Raw genomic sequence first — 20,553 nt, forward strand, 5'->3', positions numbered from 1 at the left:
TAACCTAGATTTATAAGCATTTCATGAGCCCTGCTTGATTTATGAGCTTTTCATGAGCTCTGTTTCATGAGGATCAAATGCAACCATTTGTCCAGTTCAGATTGTAGTGGTTCATCATTCATGCATTTGCAGCATTATTTTTCTGTGTTACTTTTAACACACTGCGCCATGTTTTTGTCCGATCTGTAGCATAAATGAATGGATAAACAGCTGTAGCAGACTTCAAGCTCACATGATCAGCTAGGTTGCTCACTTGAACCCTGAGAAACTCTGCGATGGCAGATAAATTCAATTCTGTTCACTTTCAGAGACAAACCTGCCTAACCCACACTTTCTGGAAGAACACATGAACCGAAACACAACCATCCTTCAAAATTCACATTTCCCCCCTGAATTTTGCAGTGTTGTTCTGCATGTACAAAATGCATGTATTAACTTGCATATAAATGTGCATATAAATACACATATTCGTGAATATAACAAACTAATATGCACTATATTAGAGAAAATTGCATGCAAAATGTTTATATTTCTCAAAACTGCATGCAAAAGTGTGTTTGCAATGATAAATTCTCACTAAAAGTATGTGAGAGACACACACAGACAGAGAAGGGTGAGCAAATTAAAGAACTCATTGGCATGTGCCCATTTGACACTTGTGGTTTAACTTCTTTTCTCTGCTGCTGCTGCTGCTGCCATTGATCTTTCTCTCTCTGCTGATGGCAAGTGGAGATGGGCAGAGTTAGCTGTGGATGGTCTACCCCAAATCTGGTGCTCTCCAGATGTTTTGGACACCAACTTACATCAGCCCCAGCCTGCAGCTTGGCCACGTATCATCTCAAACACCATGAGTGAAGTCCAAAAAGTAGCCTTTAGTTGTGTTTCTGTTCACACAGGTAATCTTTCACAGGGAGTCTCCTCTAATGTTGCTATCACTGTCAAGTGAAACGTGCAGCGGCGATTGTACTAATTGTACTAATTGTACTAATACTAGTAGTAGTAGAAGAAGAAGAAGAAGAAGAAAGAATTATTATGGAAGAGGTTTGCAGTTTGCCGTAGATGTCACACTGTATAGTTTCTTGGAATTAAGTAGGACAAGGAAGGTTAATTGCAGTATTAAAACACAGAGGATCATTTAAATACCGTCCACTTCAGTAAATACAGTTTATTAGGATTGCCTAAAGCAATTAATAACACAACATGATCAAGAGGGATGGAGCGACGCTCGTTTGAAGGAAGGTTGTAGCGTGTGGTACTTTCTAGTTTCGAGAAAAGGAGAGCTAGAAGCGACATGATAGAAGTTTATAAAATTGTGCATGGAGAAAGCAGGTAGAGAACAGGGAAAGCCGTAGTTCGAGCTAAGTGCCTCCCATCTGGGGAAGTCCCAATGATTGATGTGCATATATTTATTATATTTATTTTTATTTGCAGGAACTACAACACAAATACAAACCCTATTAGTGCCTGGAACCTTTCAGATATCTAATACAATCAGACAGCCTTATTCAGTTATTAATTAACTCCAGGATGGTAACAGCGGGGCTTCCTCCAACAAGTATCTTCTACTGCCAATCAGATTGAATCTAAATTGGATCTGTACTGGACCAATTTATATTCTTTCAGCCTGCTGGTTCACCTAGATCTCGCAGTGTCTTTTGATGCTGTTGACCACACTACCCTTCTGGATGGTTGGGGGAACTGTATCAGTGGCTCCCCTCCTACCTCCAGGGCTCTTTCCAGAAAGTAGTCATGGGATGCTATTGTTTTGGAGTTTTCCTGCAGAGTCTTCATTGTTCTACCACCTTAGAAGCTCAGGGGTCGGCACCCAGAAGAGGGCATTTTCTTTGGCAGCACCCTAAAGTTGTGGAACTGCTTTCCCAAGGAGCTGCGTCTGATACCTTCATTAGTGCAGCTCTAAGCAAATGCTGAAGGCGCATCTGCTCACTGACGCTGGAGATGCGTATTTTGGGGACCCGCCTTATTTTTGTTATTTTAAGCTGTTACAAGTTGCTGTTAAAACGGCATAAAATTGTGTTTTAATATCACTGGTGCATTTTAAATAGAACCCACCCTGCGACCTTAGAACAAAGGATGAGCAATAGTCATAATCATAGTAAAGGTCTTCGCCGCGTTCCCTTGTCTTTGTGTTCCGGTTGACCATTGTGACCTACCTGCCGCTCTGGTGATGAAATTGCATTGTGGTGCTCATGGGCAGCTCACTACCTGTGCCCTTTGTCATTTCGTGCCACTTCCATCCTTAAGAAGATCACCCTCTTGTTTTACAGCTAGAGCCTATCAGAAAGCTTGTTTCCTACGACTGGTTACCTTGCAGTCCCTCCTGTTCAGACCTTTGGTGCTGAACTTGCCAAACTGTTCCACAAACTCTTTTTTTTTCCTTCTAAAGAGTGTGCTCTGACCCCATAGATGTCTCTTAGTCAGCTTAGCTGTGTCTGTACCTCTGCCTCTTCCCTTCTTATTGCTGCTTGTATACCTTTGAACTTCATCAGGAGGGTTCCTAGGGGCCTGAGGTGGTGAGTGGACTTAGCTCAAGGGCAACCTGCGAAAGGGTCACCTGTCTCTGGCCACACCATAACTAGCAGAGCCTTTGTTACTTGACAGCTCACATTCTCGCTGTCAATGACCTGTAAAACACAAAGAATTTGGGCTTAGGTCCCCCTCTGCAGTGGTCCTGGAGACACACTTGATCTGCAGGTCACGCTGAAACTCAGGTAGCTGCTTTTATTTTCTCTCCCTTCCTTGGAACAGGTAATTATTTTCTTCCACCCTCCCTTTATTTTGCATCTACTTTTCTCATTTTCCTATTTCTTCTGTCTTTTAACATGCTACTCCCAAAACCAGTCTTTGCATCCGAGATCCCCCAACCCTGAGTATTCAATCAATCAATCATCCATTCACAGAGTCATAGAATTTTAGAGTTGGAAGGATACCCAAGAGTCATCTAGTCCAACCCCATAACAGTGAGCATGCGGTCCCCCATCCAATTTGAAACCGTACCGGACCCTGCTTATCTTTGCAAATGTGCTAGCAGTTTTACTGCTGCACTACTAGGAAGTCTATCTATATCCTTCCCTTCCTCCCAAAGGTGCCCAAGCCATTTATGCCTCCATTTCACTTTCCCGCTTAGTGAGCATCCTCTTTCCCTCCATGTGAGGCAATTTCTCTCTTCTCTCTCTCTCTGCAGTAGGAACTGTTTAGCTAGCTGTCTTAGCGTTCTGTGTTTCTGTACTGGCGCACCTAGCCACAAAGCTGCTTCACTCAGTGCCTGCCAAATTGTGTAAATAAGCAGAGTTTGGATTTGATATCCCACTTTATCACTACCTGAAGGAATCTCAAAGCGGCTAACATTCTCCTTTCCCTTCCTCCCCCACAACAAACACTCTGTGAGGTGAGTGAGGCTGAAAGACTTCAGAGAAGTGTGACTAGCCCAAGGTCACCCAGCAGCTGCGGAGACGCGAACCCGGTTCACCAGATTACGAGTCTACCGCTCTTAACCACTACACCACACTGGTGTACTTTAATAAAAATAATTGCGCGTTTCTTACTAAATTCCCTGAAGTAAGCAAGGCAATATTTGTGCTTCGAAGGAGCAGTGTCCATAATTGCCCCCCCCCCCGCCCGTTCACACAAAACAACAAAAGTGGTTTGTAGGGAAACTGGAATCCTGGTTTCTAGGGAAAGCACAAACTATTGTTTGCTGTTTCGGGCGATGTTTTGCTTCAGACCAGGAAAGGAGGGAAAGGATCACCATGTATGAAGGGAGGAAAAGAAGTGGGTAACATCGGGCTGTTTCCACTGTGGTCCCGATGAGATCAGTCCCATTCAGATCGGAATTAATAGTATTTATTAGTGTGTCTTGTTTGCCTTCTCCTCCGGTGTTGTCTTCTCACTTACTTGCCATGGCTGGATATTGGAAAGACAAATTCATTTGTAGAGAGAGGGGCAAGGTGGTGGGAAGCAAAATAAAATAAAATAAAACCTGTCCAAGATTATTGTCCTGGACTTCTCAAGCTGGAATGAGGTCCCTACAACAGTCTGTTTTTACAAGCAAGTTGTCTTGGGTACTCTGTGCCTGGCAGGAGGACATATTACATCTCAATTAGGAGCTGAAGATATATGCGGTCCGGTAAATGGAGGTCACGGGGTTACAGTCGTTTAATAGAAGGACTGGAAATGGAAATTGGAGAACGATCAAGGAAATCTTAAAAAGATAAGAACAAGGGAAACTCGATTAAAAGAACCTTATCTTCTCTTGAACTGTTGGATAGCTTTTTGCCATCTTTTAAAAAAGTGCAACCTGGCTGACAAAATAGCATTTTGAAAATAGCATAAGATAAACCGCAGTGTTTGTTTACTCATACTGAAACTGATCGCACACAAACAGCCTTTCTCATCTCTTTTATATCTCATCTCTTTTATATCTCATTCCTGGAAACCTTGTGTTTCGAAGACTTAAAACAATTCCTTGTTGATTTTTTATTTTATTTTTAAGGGTACCACTTCAAACAGTATCAGATGTGCAATTAACTCTGTACACAGTGCTTCATAGCCAGCCTGGGCTTTTGTTGAGGGGCATTGCATATATCTCTGACATAAATAAATATGAACGAACAAATAAATCCAGCTAGACTATTGTATTTTCCCCTTCAGTTTCGTGGGGAAAAGAAAATGGTCCCGAGAAACACAGGGCAGCCGTTAAAAAATAATGGCATGCCTGTGGTTACACACCTCCAAGTCATCTTAACACAACTTGTCTCATGTCCTGAAGCCACCGTATTGTGCATTTTGCTGCAATGGCAGCCAGTGTCACAGAACGAAGTGATGGAATACACGCCGCCACTTCATGATGTCAAGAAGCCAGACAAGTTGAACTGGATGCTGTGGACGCAGTGGCAAGAATTCACCCCAAAGCTACTGGTTTTGGTTGCACACCCATATAATCTTGCACTTAAACTGTATTAAAGCTTGTGACCAAATCCATGCTTTGAAGATTGCAATAACTTCAGCAATGTAGGTTGCAGCAACTCGTGCCGTCAGCAGCTTGGCTTCTCTTTTATCTTCCTTTGTTTTAATTAATGAATGCAGGTGTGTACGGAGCCTGTGACAAACAGATCTGATAATGCAATAAGTGTGTGGCAGCAGCCAGCAAGGGCTGGAGGATTGGTGTCTCTCGCCTAATGTGGGTGGGTATAACTCTGGTTAAAGCAGGACTGGTGAACCTTTGGCCTCCCAGATGTTGTTGGGTTTCCAACTCGCATCAGCCTCCGTGAGCATAGCCAATGCTCAGGGTTAATGGTACATTTTAGTCCATCGTGATATGAAGGACCACAGTTCCTCCCTCCCTCCCCAGTTAAAGTGACCCACTGAATGTGTCACCCCTGGGTGTCCCGCCCCCCCGATGTTCCTTAAACTCACCCTGCCCCACAGCAGCGCTTCAACACAGATGTGTCACCAAGACTCATATCCAAGACTTGGTTGGATGGCGGCTAACAGATTGAGGTTGAATCCTGACAAGACAGAAGTACTGTTTTTGGGGGACAGGAGATGGGCAGGTGTGGAGGATTCCCTGGTCCTGAATGGGGTAACTGTGCCCCTGAAGGACCAGGTGCACAGCCTGGGAGTCATTTTGGACTCACAGCTGTCCATGGAGGCACAGGTCAAATCTGTGTCCAGGGCAGCTGTTTACCAGCTCCATCTGGTACGCAGGCTGAGACCCTATCTGCCTGCGGACTGCCTCGCCAGAGTGGTGCATGCTCTGGTTATCTCCTGCTTGGATTACTGCAATGCGCTCTACGTGGGGCTACCTTTGAAGGTGACCCGGAAGCTACAACTAATCCAGAACGCGGCAGCTAGACTGGTGACTGGGAGCGGCCGCCGAGACCACATAACACCGGTCTTGAAAGACCAACATTGGCTCCCAGTATACGTTTCCGAGCACAATTCAAAGTGTTGGTGCTGACCTTTAAAGCCCTAAACGGCCTTGGTCCAGTATATCTGAAGGAGCATCTCCACCCCCTTCGTTCTACCCGGACACTGAGGTCCAGCACCGCCTTCTGGCGGTTCCCTCACTGCGAGAAGCCAAGTTACAGGGAACCAGGCAGAGGGCCTTCTCGGTAGAGGCACCTGCCCTGTGGAACGCCCTCCCACCAGATGTCAAAGAGAACAACAACTACCAGGCTTTTAGAAGACATCTGAAGGCAGCCCTGTTTAGGGAAGCTTTTAATGTTTGATGTATTTTAATATTCTTATGGAAGCCGCCCAGAGTGGCTGGGGAAGCCCAGCCAGATGGGCGGGGTATAAATAATAAATTATTATTATTATTATTATTATTATTATTATTATTATTATTATTACTACTACTACTACTACTACTACTACTACTACTACTATTTCCTAGCTTGGAAATATAAGTTGTGGAGTCTGGTATTGCTTATGCTTCACATGTGGAGCAGACATTGCAACCCCTGGCTTCTTGTCAGTTTTGGATTTGCAGGCTTGTGGGAGGATGGGCAAAAATCCTGGAGGACGGGCTTGGAATCCATCAGGTTTCTGTTCAGCTGATCATATTGGGAGAGCTTCCCTGTCACTAGTTGGTGAGGGTGCACACACATAAAAATAAAAATAAAGAAAAATCCTTTTCCATAAATATTGATGTGGTTTGACTATGTAGGGTATCTAGGAGTAAACTATCCTGAACAACCAATCAGGGTGGATTTGATTTAAATCACTAGTCAGTAAGACTTGATTTAAACCATTTTTTTACAGAAAGACTCATTCTTGCTGGTATAATCTTAATATTTACAACCAGATGAAGGTTTCACTATTGAAATAATAAAGTTTCAGAATAGTTTTTACAGTTATATAAAAATTACTGATTTGGTTATACTATTAGAAACACATAGACAGGCAATTATGAAATTATTGTGAGGTTTATTAAGTTAACTACTTATATTTGGACAACTTTTCTGCTGTACTTCATTGGAAGGAGAAAAATAATCATTTCCTTAATAACAATTTAAACAATTTATTTAACTAAAACAATAACATTACAGCATATGTATCCATGTTTGTTAACTGATGTGGTTAAACGATAAAAAAAAAAAAAACTTAGACTGAGTTTTAGCAAACATGAAAACAAATCCTTATTTCCTGATGAATAGCCCTTGGACTATAATGTAACTTACCGTATTTTTCGCTCTATAGGACGCATTTTCCCCCCTCCAAAAATGAAGGGGAAATGTGTGTGCGTCCTATGGAGCGAATGCAGGCTTCAAGCAGCTATCCGCAAGCCTTCTGAGTGCGGTGGGAGTTCCCACTGGGCTTCCCCAGCCCCACGGCTGGGGGGGGGGGTATTTTTTTTTCTTTATTCCCCCCCCCCCTAAAAATTAGGTGCGCCCTATAGTCCGGTGCACCCTCTGGAGCAAAAAATACGGTAAATAGAAAACTATCTTTAGAAAGTTACAGATAGGTAGCCGTGTTGGTCTGCCATAGTCAAAACAAAAAAAATTCCTTCCAGTAGCACCTTAAAGACCAACTAAGTTAGTTATACACACAGATACACTGTATACACACAGATACACTGTGTATCTGAAGAAGTGTGCATGCACACGAAAGCTCATACCAAGAACTAACTTAGTTGGTCTTTAAGGTGCTACTGGAAGGAATTTTTTTTTTGTTTTATCTTTAGAAAGACTTTTCCTCCAAAAGCATTGTATTTAAAAAATCTGATTTAAATTTTTTAAAATCTGTTTTTTTTAAAAATAATCATTGATTTTTATCCACCATGCAGCCAATGGAGATATACAATTACATTGCTTAATTCAGGAGTAGGGGGCGTGCAGTCCTCCAGATGTTCCATGTTTGCAACTCCCATCATTCTTGAGCTTTAGCCATGTTGACTAGGGCTGATGGGAATTGGAGTCCAGCTACAACTGGAGGGGCACAGGTCCCCCCCCCCCCCCGACTAAGCCACTGGCTGGCAGCTTTCTATATCGCTTAAACTCTTCCATGTTCATCGTTTCCTTTGGAGACAGAGTGTGCATTAACATAAGGGGTAAACTTGACTGGTACTCCCTACTCCGACCTTAGTAATCAGAATTAATTAGACAAACTAAAGAACCCTGATGCAAATATGTTTTGATTTGCACCAGCTAATGGCACAACTTTGGTTTTTGGATTGCTGAGGCAAGCATTTGTTAGCGTACACTTGAAGTTCTACTTGCATATTAATAAAGGAACTCACCTTCCTGGATAAAGATGTGCAAACAGCTTTCGGTCTATTGTTGTGGGCGTTTCTGCCTTTCTGAACACCGGCACTGTTTGTTTGGGATATTTCTGGCTATTTTCTGCATCATTGTTCTGCATTGTGCACTCCTTTTGGCATTCTTGTGCATTGAGATCCCCATTCAGAAGCAGACTTCTCAGCAGTACAACACACGTTGAAATCATTCCTGCACATCACACACGCAAGCGCTTTTAATCTGTGTTGTTCTCATTCAAATCCCTGGCAGTTGAATGCTCCCCCCCCCCCAATTATTCCTGTGCTTGCCTAATTTGCCCAACAACTTGCGCAATCAAGTCTCCAGATATCCGAGGAGAATATTCACATATTCCGTACTCTTAGCTGCAGTCGTGGACAAATTCATCATGTACATTAGCATCATCTCTCCCTTGTAGAGCAGACCTCTAACCTCACCCAGTCGTGTGCAGGAAGTAATTTATGAGCCAACTGGGCCTCACAGCTTCCTAACAGCAGTTTGCATGGACACTTAAGAGCAGGGGAAAGTGTCCTGATTAGACTCAAGTATTCATTGAAAAATAGCAGCTAAAACAAAACCCTTAGAAACATGTTGCCATAATTTTTTATCAAAACAAAACCAGCAGGTGTTGTTGTTGTTTTAAAAAAACTAACTATACATGATAAGTTTTTGTGTTAAATTTCCATGACTGGATAGGCTTTCTGAAACAAAAACGTGATTGTCAAAAACAAACTTAGTCATAGCAAGTCTTTCTTGAGCTTGAACTTAGGTATGTTCCTGTGTCCTTTTGAAGACACTGGTTCTGGATATCCAACTTTATCCTGCCTCCTTCTTTGTCTTTTGGTTCTGACTTTGCTCTTTGGTTGACTTTATACCCTGGTTCCTGACTCCTCTCATACAGTGGTACCTCGGGTTACATATGCTTCAGGTTACATACGCTTCAGGTTACAGACTCCGCTAACCCAGAAATAGTGCTTCAGGTTAAGAACTTTGCTTCAGGATGAGAACAGAAATTGTGCTCCGGCGGTGTGGCAGCTAAAGTGGTGCTTCAGGTTAAGAACAGTTTCAGGTTAAGTACGGACCTCCGGAACGAATTAAGTACTTCACCCGAGGTACCACTGTACTGTTATTCGTGGCACAGCCAGGGAATATGCGAGTGTGTGTTGGGCTTTCGGAATCAGAAAATAAAGATATCTGTGGCACCTCCAATCCTGCCTAAACTCCATGCAAAGTGGAGCCTCAAAAGACTCGGCTTAGAGAAAGTAGAGGCAGCTTATGGGAAGCAGATAAGTTCTTCTCAGCCTATCCATCAACGAAAGCTGCATTGGCACACCGCCAAGAGCCTTAAGGGTATTTTGAATTTGCACATAAATATGCATAGGGCTTAAATCAGAGATAAATGGACCTTGTTCTTTTTAGCATATGTATCGCTTCCTGTTTTACACAGACCAAAGACAAGGTGGAGCTTTGCCGCTAATTATGGAGGCTTCTTCCAGGTGACCAGTTTGGGGCACCTCACTGGGGGAATGAAGAGAGGGGAGGTTGTGCATTTGTGTGGGATTTTAGGCAGTGGGTTCCTTAATACGCTAGCAAAGTTTGCTTTTCTGTAAAATAACGGACGAATGTTTGGCATTTCGTCCGCAGAAGCGTAGCATTTGCCTTGTATCTGCTTTATTGATACAACAAAGTATTTCTCTGTTGTTTTTCCAAGAAGCCCACTTTACAGCCACAACAAAAATACACTTTGAAACAACACTTCAGCAAGCCTTCTGAGTGGATTTTTAAAAATCCCAGTCTGGTATTTGTATTGGATTTGAAGTTGTTTTTATATATGTAATTGTTTCAACCGGTTTTACGTAGGTTTTTATTGTATCGTGAAATTGTTTCAAGATGCTTCATAGGAGCCAATTAATATAGGAGATTAACAGTGACGTTAACTCAGCAGAGGAAACGATATTGAAAACAATATTGTTAACCGAAAGCTTTCCAGGGGAGAGGTGCCCTGTACCTAAGGATGCATGAATCTGTCAACTCTGATTTCCTCTCTGTTGCCAGGTGGTGGTTTTCTGTTCTTCATTGGCTTATTAATTTTAGACATTTTAAAACTTTGCCTTTGGAGGTCAGGATTGGTTCAGGGCACCTGGGTTTAAAATAGCTGTACACAAAGAAAGATTCTTCCTTGTGGGAAGAATCACATGCTAGCTGTTTGAAACCTTCCATAAGACTAGGCAGTCTCAGAGAAGTGTTCAGAGGGTGGCATAATCAAAAATTCTCTATTAGCACTGCCCAGGAGCTAAATCTTTCTCCTGTGAATGACAAATTGATGTACTTAAACTCTTCAACTACCATCGGTAGCTGAACCCAACTTTCTTTCCCTCCCATTTTGCCCTGAAGCTTTCCTGCTAATATCTCTCTTATTATTTGGTCCTGGACTATCTCTTTCAAAACATTTCATCCCTGAATATTAATGATGGATTAGGATGACCAAAAGTGGTGGAATTACATAGTTGCACTTTCTGGCTTTAGAAGCAGGACTTGGTTTAGATCATCACTGTATGCTTAATGCTAACCGCACTGTTTGGTAATTGTTGTGGCACTTTTGCCTCTTCTAAGCAGGACTGGGAATGTTTGATTCATGCTGCTGAAATCAAACCATTTAAATTCTCAGTGCAACATTTGCAGAAGTCAATCCATCATAAAACCTTCATTGTAAGCAAGGAATGGTTACTAAAACCACTTTAGGGAAAACTCAAGTGAGGCCGTCGAGAAACAGTCCAAAGAAGTCCAATTCTCAGTTTGCAAAGCTCCAAAAAATGAAACACCTTTGTGCAAAAAGGATGCCCCATTCAGGGGTCCAATGGAAAGCCTTTGGGGGCCATGTGCAGCCTCTGTTTATCCGCATCCATTGAACACTTGCATGGGCAGCTGAATCCATGAAAGGCTCTTTGGAATTGAGGAGCTGTTTGATGGCAGTTGCTTGCTCCCATGTAATGCAGCCTTCCTCGCGTATGCACAGTGGCTCTGTCCGACCCTTCAGTGAGTCTGTGTAAGGTGAGAGGCAGAGCCTGTTATGCTACCTCCATGCCTGTCCATGAAATGCATTACCTGAATGCAAAAACAGAGCTTTAGTGTAATTTCAGTGTTTTGAATGTCATGAATGAATGAATGATAACCTCAGACTTGACATATATCAGCATGTGCTCGTGGTATGCATGTGGGAATATGCAGCTAGTAATGAGTGCTCCAGGATAATGATGAAATGGGAGAAGAAGGGAGGAATCTGAGAGGGAAAATGGAAGAAAAGAAGGATGCGCATAACCAAAAACTGATGTGATATGTCCACATGCTGACTTGAATGTAACAGCCATATTGTTTAAATCAAGAACACACAATGGCTTCAGAATGCTTTCTCATGTTTCCTTAATGGGGCATCCTTGTGTTTGAAACAGTTATGTTTTCTTATCTTCAACAACGATCCTGAATCTCTTTTCCCCCCTCACGTCTTTTTTTGCAGGAGTTATCTATACTGCAGATATCCTGGACCGAGAGACGACTCAGTCCTACTGGTTAACTGTGTATGCAACAGATCGTGGTGTTGTTCCACTTTATACCACCATCGAGGTCTACATTGAGGTTGAAGATGTGAACGACAACGCCCCGTTGACTTCTGAACCCATATATTACCCATCTGTTTTGGAAAACTCTCCTAAGGATGTATCGGTTATTCAGATACAGGCTCAGGATCCTGACTCCAGCACGAATGAAAAGATGACCTATAGGATTACCAGTGGGAACCCTCAGAACTTTTTCATCATCAATACCAAAACAGGTAAGGAGATGTCTTCCAACCTTGTATGCTGTTGACACGATATGTGTACAAATGATTGGCAGATTTAATGTGTACATAGTGTTTTATCTCTTTCTAGAGCAGCCTTTCGTTAAGCTGTTGCGAATAGGGAGATGCATAGGGCAGAAACCAACATGGTGCTAGTGGCTTCATATTTATTTGGGGTTTGCATCCATTCATTGTGTCTTGTTAATGGACGAATTTGTGGGCTCCCTTGGACAAAAAACAAGGTCACCAGCCAGGAATACCAGAGCAAAACAGCAGCCAGTAGGCTTGGTCTTTATTGAAGACTGTCGCAACAGGACTCCCACCTGACACAAGGTGGAACAAAATGGAAGCCCAGAACAAAAGAAGACCCCAAATTTTATTAGTTACTAATCCCCCAACCTACACCCCTAGAACTACATCACAACTACAGCATGACTACATCATTGACACATCACAAAAAGGAGGGGTTGAGGGAGGAGTTATGGAGGTAACCTGAGTATCTTGTCACCTGGCTGGTTCCTCCTTTCCCCCTCCCCATGAGCCATTTCCAGAGGACAAAGGGGAGTTGGCAGTTTCCTACCCCCAGAGGGAAGATCTGATCATTGTCCTTTGTTCCAGTCCGTGTTGAATCCACTCCCATATGCAAGTCCTTTGTGACCTTGATGGTCTTCTGTCTGGGACCATCAAGGTTGTCATGCCAACTGGGTAGGGCTCCTGAGTACGTGTTGGTACGCTTAATTATGGCCATCCTGTATCAAACCGTCCCCCTTTGATAGTCCTTCATGGAGCAAAATAAAAGTGGACCGGTGTAAATCCGATGTATGGTTGATTTACTATGAATTTATAACAGAAACGCCGTGTATGGGGTGTGTGTGTGTGTGTGTGTGTGTGTGTGTGTGTGTGATGTTTGTACAAACTGAAGGATTGGGGGGGGGGTTCCTGCAACACTATTGAACTTAGTGAAGCAGAAAAATTTGCAACCCTGGTGTCAACAAAAGATTTTATATGATTATTGCACATCTTTTCAGATATGTGCCTTAATGAGAACATACCGAAATGGTAGCCAGACCCTGAGCTACATTTGTCATGGCTTAACTGGGGAAGTCTTCATCAGCTGTCAACCAATCTAGCAATTATGAACTGTCCTTGACGCATGAAGAGGGTGAAAAACTGGTAGTTCTGTCATCCGAGTTGCAGCTTAGAGGTGTCTTTGTCCTAAGAAGTCTCTTGGCTGTGTTGAGGGAAGCGTAGTGCTGATTAGACGGTCTCTGTTTAATTGGAATTGTGCAGCAAGGAATAATCCCATGAAGAAATAGCTCTTAAGGACTCCCACAGTGCTCAGTTTGATGGCTGATGGGTGGTTGTCTTTTTCGTAACTGCCACTTAGCGTTAAATCAACCCATGCAATTAGTCATGATGTAAGAGTGAAGAATTAAACAGGAAATCATATAGGTTTGTAAACAAATTGATGTATGCATTAAACAAAAATGCAGATAATTCTCACATTTTGTGACCTTGGATAGCCTTGGTTTAATGATTATGTCACCCTGGAGTTCAGGTGTTCAGGTATCCTATGAAATGATACATACCTATTTTGACAATGTGATAGTATCAGCCAGTGAACATTTCCTGTTTATACAGATGTTAATCTATTTAAGGCCTGTAGTTAAAGGATTTCAACCAGACTGAGGAATTCCACCCTCTTTAAATTTGGGGGAGCACTATCTTCTGGATTCAACCAGATGTAGCCCTTCTTTATATACCATACCTGTTGTCTTTGTCCATGGTGTTTTCGTGGCAGGGAAACTGGAGTAGCTTGCCGGTTCCTGCTCCAGGTGGATCACATTCAGTCAAAATTCTCCACTATGACCTGTCCGTCTTGGGTGGCCCTGCATGGCATAGCTCATAGCTTCTCTTAGTTATTCAAGCCCCTTCGCCACGGCAAGGCAGTGATCCATGAAGGAGTCCCATCACCTCCTGGCAAATAGAAGGGGAAGAAATGGAGGCAGTAAGAGATTTTACTTTCTTGGGCTCCATGATCACTGCAGATGGTGACAGCAATCACAAAATTGAAAGACGCCTGCTTCTTGGGAGAAAAGCAATGACAAACCTAGACAGCATCTTAAAAAGCAGAGACATCACCTTGCCAACAAACGTCCATATAGTAAAAGCTATGGTTTTCCCAGTAGTGATGTATGGAAGTGAAAGCTGGACCATAAAGAAGGCTGATCGCCAAAGAATGGATGTTTTTGAATTATGGTGCTGGAGGAGACTCTTGAGAGTCCCATGGACTGCAAGAAGAACAAACCGATCCATTCTGAAGGAAATCAGCCCTGAGTGCTCACCGGAAGGACAGATTGTGAAGCTGAGGCTCCAATACTCTGGCCACCTCATGAGAAGAGAAGACTCCCTGGAAAAGACCCTGATGTTGGGAAAGACTGAGGGCACAAGGAGAAGGGGACGACAGAGGACGAGATGGTTGGGCAGTGTTCTCGAAGCTACCAGCATGAGTTTGACCAAAGTGCGGGAGGCAGTGGAAGACAGAAGTGCCTGGCGTGCTCTGGTCCATGGGGTCACAAAGAGTTGGATATGACTAAACAACTAAACAACAACAAAGCCCTTCTTTTGTTAGTGCTCTTAAGAACAGCAAAGGCTAGCCAGAATCCTTTCTTTACCAAGGCTTTTAAACTACATTTTAAGCATTTTCTTAAGCTTTTGGGGAAATCCCCCCCCCCCCCCGCGCCTCTAATGTTATTAAACTATCGATGCCTCCTCTAACTGCACCGGTATGTCCGCCCGCTATACAACCTTGAATTTTGTATTTTGATGGCTGTCTATACAAAGACTTCCTTGTGTTACTGGTTCACTCTTGAGTCTGATTTCAAGAGATGCTTTTAAAACCCTCCCTTGGATTCTTCAAATGTAATAGGTTCTGGAAACACATTTTAGGTTTTCCATGTAGCCCTGTAATTTATTTTGCTTCTTCATTAGTCTGGAAAGCCTTTCATAGTACTACAGATGCAAATTTCAAACCGTGAGGCACAGCACATGCACCTACAATGAGTTCGTATCCGTAAAACCTCAGTTTTCTGAAATGAAGTCTTCATAAACCAGTAGATATTAGTGATGTTCTTCGAACATGCAGGGCCACGTGGGAGAGAGAGATCATGCTTCGAACAAGCTTACTCTGCAAGAGGTGTTAAGATCAACCCGTTCATGGGGTTGCTTTGGAATGGAAGGGACAAAAGCTAAACTGCGGCATGGCTTTTTGAGCATGTAAAACACACACAAAACCAACATGGGTATAACCGTGTTGCCTAGAGTGATTGTGAAATCACTTTTCCTTTTTAAGAAGGCAGGTTGGGTATCTGCCAGGTATGTCTTACCGCTGCAGTCACCAGTTGCTTCTGTATTCTTGAAGAGCCACCGATTTCTCCCGCAGCAACGACAAATTTTATTGTACGGCCACAGACCTGTTAAAAACAAATTGAAACACCAAAATCGTACAATTTCTGCTAAACGGCAAGCTGTGGTACGGATACAAACTTAAGGCAGCAAAACCCCCCAGATAAATTGTGTTCTCCAGTTCCTTCATCAGTGAACTGCCATGGATGTGTGTATATTCAATAAATAATAAGTAAATGATAAATAAATAAATAAATGGTGATGATGGTGGTGATGATGCTCTGTAATATAAGTCATTTGCTGCCTAAACAATTCACACATTTGCTTCCATATATTAGATATGTAGCATTATAGTGTGGGATAATTCTACAACTTTTGAAAACATTTCCCTCACTCCATACCCCTTCCCAACTGACACTGTAGGCCAAAGAAATCATTATGTATTGGACTCCAGGTCCCTTCAACATGTCCAGTAGTTTTGGATGTTATGTCTTGATTGACATTTGCAGGAGTCAAAGAAGATTGGTTTAGGCTGCCAACTTATCACCCTTGATAAAAAAAATAAGAGCAAGATAATATGTATGTATGTATGTATGTATGTATGTATGTATGTATGTATGTAACCTATTTAGAATGTAGCCTAGAATTCTAGATGAACTGTACTTCCCAATATGATTAATTACTTGACTCCTCCTTTGTTATTCTTCATGCTGCAGGCTTAAGCATTAACCATGGTCTATGCATAATTTATGCAACCAACTGTCCCGTCACATTGACAAAACAAACACATGCCATTATACTGAAGCCATTAAAATGTGTGCATGCATTTTGCATATAGAGTATTTACAAGTCAAAAGAATGGTCAGACCCTTTGTTGTTGTTGTTTTGCCAAGTTTAAGAAAGGTTGCATATTGTCTACAGTACTAACTTTGGTCATTTCTCTGTGCATGCTTTTTCATCAGCTATGCACACTCTCATTATGTTTGCTTGTTATATTTTAACATGCATATTCTATATGCTTTAAGTATTGCAAGCTGCTTTGCATAATAGGTAAAGGGACCCCTGACCGTTAGGTGCGGTCGCGGACGACTCTGGGATTGTGGTGCTCATCTCGCTTTACTGGCCAAGGGAGCTGGCGTACAGCTTCCGGGTCATGTGGCCAGCGTGATTAACCGCTTCTGGCGAACCAGAGCAGCGCCCGGAAACACCGTTTACCTTCCCGCCGGAGCGGTACCTATTTATCTCCTTGCACTTTGACGTGCTTTCAAACTGCTAGGTTGGCAGGAGCAGGGACCAAGCAACGGGAACTCACCCCGTCGCGAGGATTCTAACCGCCGACCTTCTGATCGGCAAGTCCTAGGCTCTGTGGTTTAGACCACAGCGCCACTACTTTGCATAATACATATGTATGAAAACGATGGGGTTTAAAAATCTGTTCCTTCTTTCTAACTACACATAATTTAAACAGGCATTGTACTGGTTCACATTATCATGCCTCAATGTTGGTTCCCCTCCATTTGATTCAGGGCAGAGGTCCATGATATCAAACTATGGTTTTGCTAGCTATAGTTGGTTCTTCCAGACATAAAAAAGACAAACCATGGTTTTGAGCAAGAGCTTCATAACTTTACTCTAGAATCCCCCGCCCCATTCTTCCCAGTGTGCATAGGAATTCATTCATCCCCCCCCCCCTCAAAATATAGCCCGGCCCTCCACAAGGTCTGAGGGACAGTGGACCAGCCCCCTGCTGAAAAAGTTTGCTGACCCCTGAGTAAGAGGCAGGGAATGGTGGGAAGGTAAATAAAACACATGATGGAGTTATATACATTAAAACAGATTGATTGCAGCCATAAATTTGCCGCTTTATTTCCCATATATGGGTGTTAATTTCACAGCAAAGCATAGCAGTAATTTATTGCATTGATTTATTGCAATTTTTTGTGCTCCGAGGGAAGCAGTGAATTTTAATTCAAACCATCACACACTTTTTTTTTTTAAAAAAAGAAAGAAGTCTTGCGACAAACGGGAGCACCAGGCAGAATGCAATAGCCAGTCCCATGGTATTCCCATACGATGTGGATGAACTCCCTCTGACGCATAAGGTTTTCATCTTGGAGAAGTACTGGGTCTGATTATATTGTTTGACAATCAGCTGGTACTGCCAAACAGCCGGTTACAGTACAGGATTGCTCTTCTCCAGGTTCTGTGCCTTTGCCAGCAGTGCCCTCTTTCTCTCCATCACAAAACCTTTGGAAACTGTAGATCAGATTATTGTGCCGTTATTCTCTGTGTGGGGATGCCCTTGAACCTCCTTTCAGAAACTTCAGCTGCTCTGCTCTGCAGCCACCAGCGATGGAACAGTTTCAGCTGCTTAGGATATATAGAATTGACCCAAAGTGTCAGATGCAGTACAGTTAAAACTCTCTAATCTATGCAGCGTTGAAAGCATTGTCTTGGAACTATTATAGCAAAATAGGAACTATTATAGCAAAAATAAAATAAAAAATAATTCAGTCTTTATATTAAATCAATAGAATTATTTATTTATATATTTATTGATTTATTTATGTATTTATTTATTTATTTCCCAGCCACTCTGGGCAGCTTCGAGCAAAATATTAAAATACAATAATTCATCAAATAGAAGAGTTTAAACACTTTCAAACTAAATAAATGCAAGTCCGTGGTGTCCTAGTCTGCACTATATTTTAACTAAACGGTATATTTTAACTAAATCAAACTGTACAGTAAGCCTGCATTTTAGGTGCATTTGATTGTGTGCATTCAGCTTTATGTGTGTGGGAAATAAATATAAATAAAATCAGTCGGAAAGCAGGTGAGGTTCTGGGGGGAAAACAACTTTGGCAATCCCACCTGACACTGAATCCAACACGTTTTGACTATGCACAATTTTGGCTTTAGACACAATACCTGGAACGCAACCCCCTTGCAAGTTGCAGGCTTACTGTAGTCAGAACAAACGGGTTCAGTGCTGGTGGAGGCTGCTGAAAAGTTTTCACCCTGCTCTTTCCTTGTTTCTGCTGCTGCTGCTGCTGCTGCTGCTGTACCGCCACAGCCTGGCTTGCTGGAATGTCCAGTCCCGGATTTGTGATTGTATTCTCTCACACAGACCATAATCAGTAACCAAGGTTTGTTCTTGGCCTACTGCTCATGGTTTCTTTGGGGTGGACAAACCATGGGTTCAGTCGTCGGCAGGAGCGAGGTGGCGGGTAGCAGAGTAAAACCTTTCCCGCAACATTGAACTAAACCATAGTTTGTTTGCTAAGCTATGGTTTAATGTGCCGTGCAAATTAATAGCAATAATGAGGATAGCAATAATGTGGATTACTCTAACCCCCCCCCCCTTTAAAATACCATGAGATATAATATTACCTAATTGAATCTTTGAAGCAAGTAGCGATTCTTTTCCTGCCACAATCATTTTAGAACATCTTTCCCTTCTTTTGGACACAGTAAATAAACGTTCTTTTAATGTGCCCTTACTCCTGAGAGATAAAAGGTTCATGGGTACTTTTATGCTCTGCAATAAGCATAGGTGATGTTGCACATACCATAAAATATTCAATTAAGCCTTCAGGCTGGTCAGTTTATGTGCCTCATAAATATGGGTGGGTTTTTAAAAGTATTCTCTTGTGTGCCTTTTGAACTTTTAATGGGATTTCACTCTGCCCGAAGGAGTAGGTGGGGGGGCACTTTTGAATCCTGCTTGGTCACTGGATCCTGCCAACCTAGCAGTTTGAAAGCACACCAGTGCGAGTAGATAAATAGGTACTGCTGTGGCGGGAAGGTAAATGGCATTTCCATGCACTCTGGTTTCCATCACAGTGTCCCATTGCGCCAGAAGTGGTTTAGTCATGCTGGCCACATGATCCAGAAAGCTGTCTGTGGACAAACACCGGCTCCCTCGGCCTGGAAAGTGAGATGAGCGCCGCAACCTCATAGTTGCCTTTGACCATAGCTGTCAACCTTCCCTTTTTTGCAGGAAATCCCCTTATTGCAGCACTTCCTGCTGCTATCCCAGATTGTTAGATATCCCGTAGACTGTCCCCGGGACAGGTGAGGCTGCCGATCCCTTACTTTCGAGGCTGCTGATCCCTTATTTCCAAATCTGAAAGTTGACAGCTATGTCTTTGACTGGACTTAACTGTCCAGGGGTCCTTCACCTTTTCCTTTACCTGGTCACTGGAAGTGCAAGTAGCCTCAGTATCTGGAAGCAAAGGTTTGCAACTACACTTGATACTCCATCTGCAAGCATCCCTGGAGAGCCTTGCCACAGTAGTTCAGACACTGGTGACTTTAAGATTGGGTGACTGCAGTGCACTATATAGAATCTTAGAATTGGAAGGGTCCACAAAGGTTGTCTAGTTCAACCCCTTGCAATGCGGGAATCTTTTTGCCCCAAATGAGGCTTCAACCCAGGACCCTGATGCCAGTTTAGTGCAGAATGCTGCAGCATGGTTGCTGACGGAAAATGGGATTGGGGCAGGACCAAAGAGAGGGAATTAGGCAAAATCCTAAGCCTGCAAGACTTGGTCATGCAGCATGAGTTAAGCTGGTAAAAAGACTGGTGTACCTCAAGCACTATTTCAAAGGCTTGTTTTGCTACTGTCAGGCTTAGGCCAGCTCAGCCAGCAGCAACACGGAGTTTGAATCTGGTTTACTTTACTCCAGCTTAAGTTATGCCGCCTTGCTTTTACACCAGCTTCTTGTGTGTAGGGTTGCTCCCTGGCTCATGCTCAGAATAGAACCATTGAAATTGACAGACCTATCTTAAATCCATTGATTTCACTGGGTTTACCCTGAGTGCAACTAATTTGGATGTAGTTAAAACAACACATCTCTATTCATTAACAACCATATGCAAGGATGAGGGGCAACCTTTTCAGCTATGGGCTTGCTTTAAGAAAATGCTCTCCTCAAGGGCTGTGATCATTTGTGTGTGTAGCCATTTCATTCATTCATTCATTCATTCATTCATTCATTCATTTTATTTGCAAGTCGCTTTATCTTGCCCAA

The 20,553-nt window shown here is 42.8% G+C and overlaps 1 protein-coding gene across 11 annotated transcripts in view; it reads left to right on the forward strand.

Moving 5' to 3' along the window:
* The window catches only part of FAT3 (FAT atypical cadherin 3), a 468,770-nt gene that overhangs the window by 212,084 nt on the left and 236,133 nt on the right, over positions 1-20,553 (forward strand). For 10 of the 11 annotated variants that reach the window (XM_028726039.2, XM_077926982.1, XM_077926985.1 and 7 more), the window contains exon 3: positions 11,791-12,105. In XM_028726039.2, coding sequence (XP_028581872.2) covers positions 11,791-12,105 — 315 coding nt within the window. Of the gene's footprint in view, positions 1-11,790; positions 12,106-13,139; positions 14,124-20,553 lie in introns of those variants that run through there. The other variant, XM_077926990.1, reaches the window with a different exon arrangement.

Source organism: Podarcis muralis, chromosome 4, assembly GCF_964188315.1.
Source record: "Podarcis muralis chromosome 4, rPodMur119.hap1.1, whole genome shotgun sequence".
Classification (NCBI taxonomy): domain Eukaryota; kingdom Metazoa; phylum Chordata; class Lepidosauria; order Squamata; family Lacertidae; genus Podarcis; species Podarcis muralis.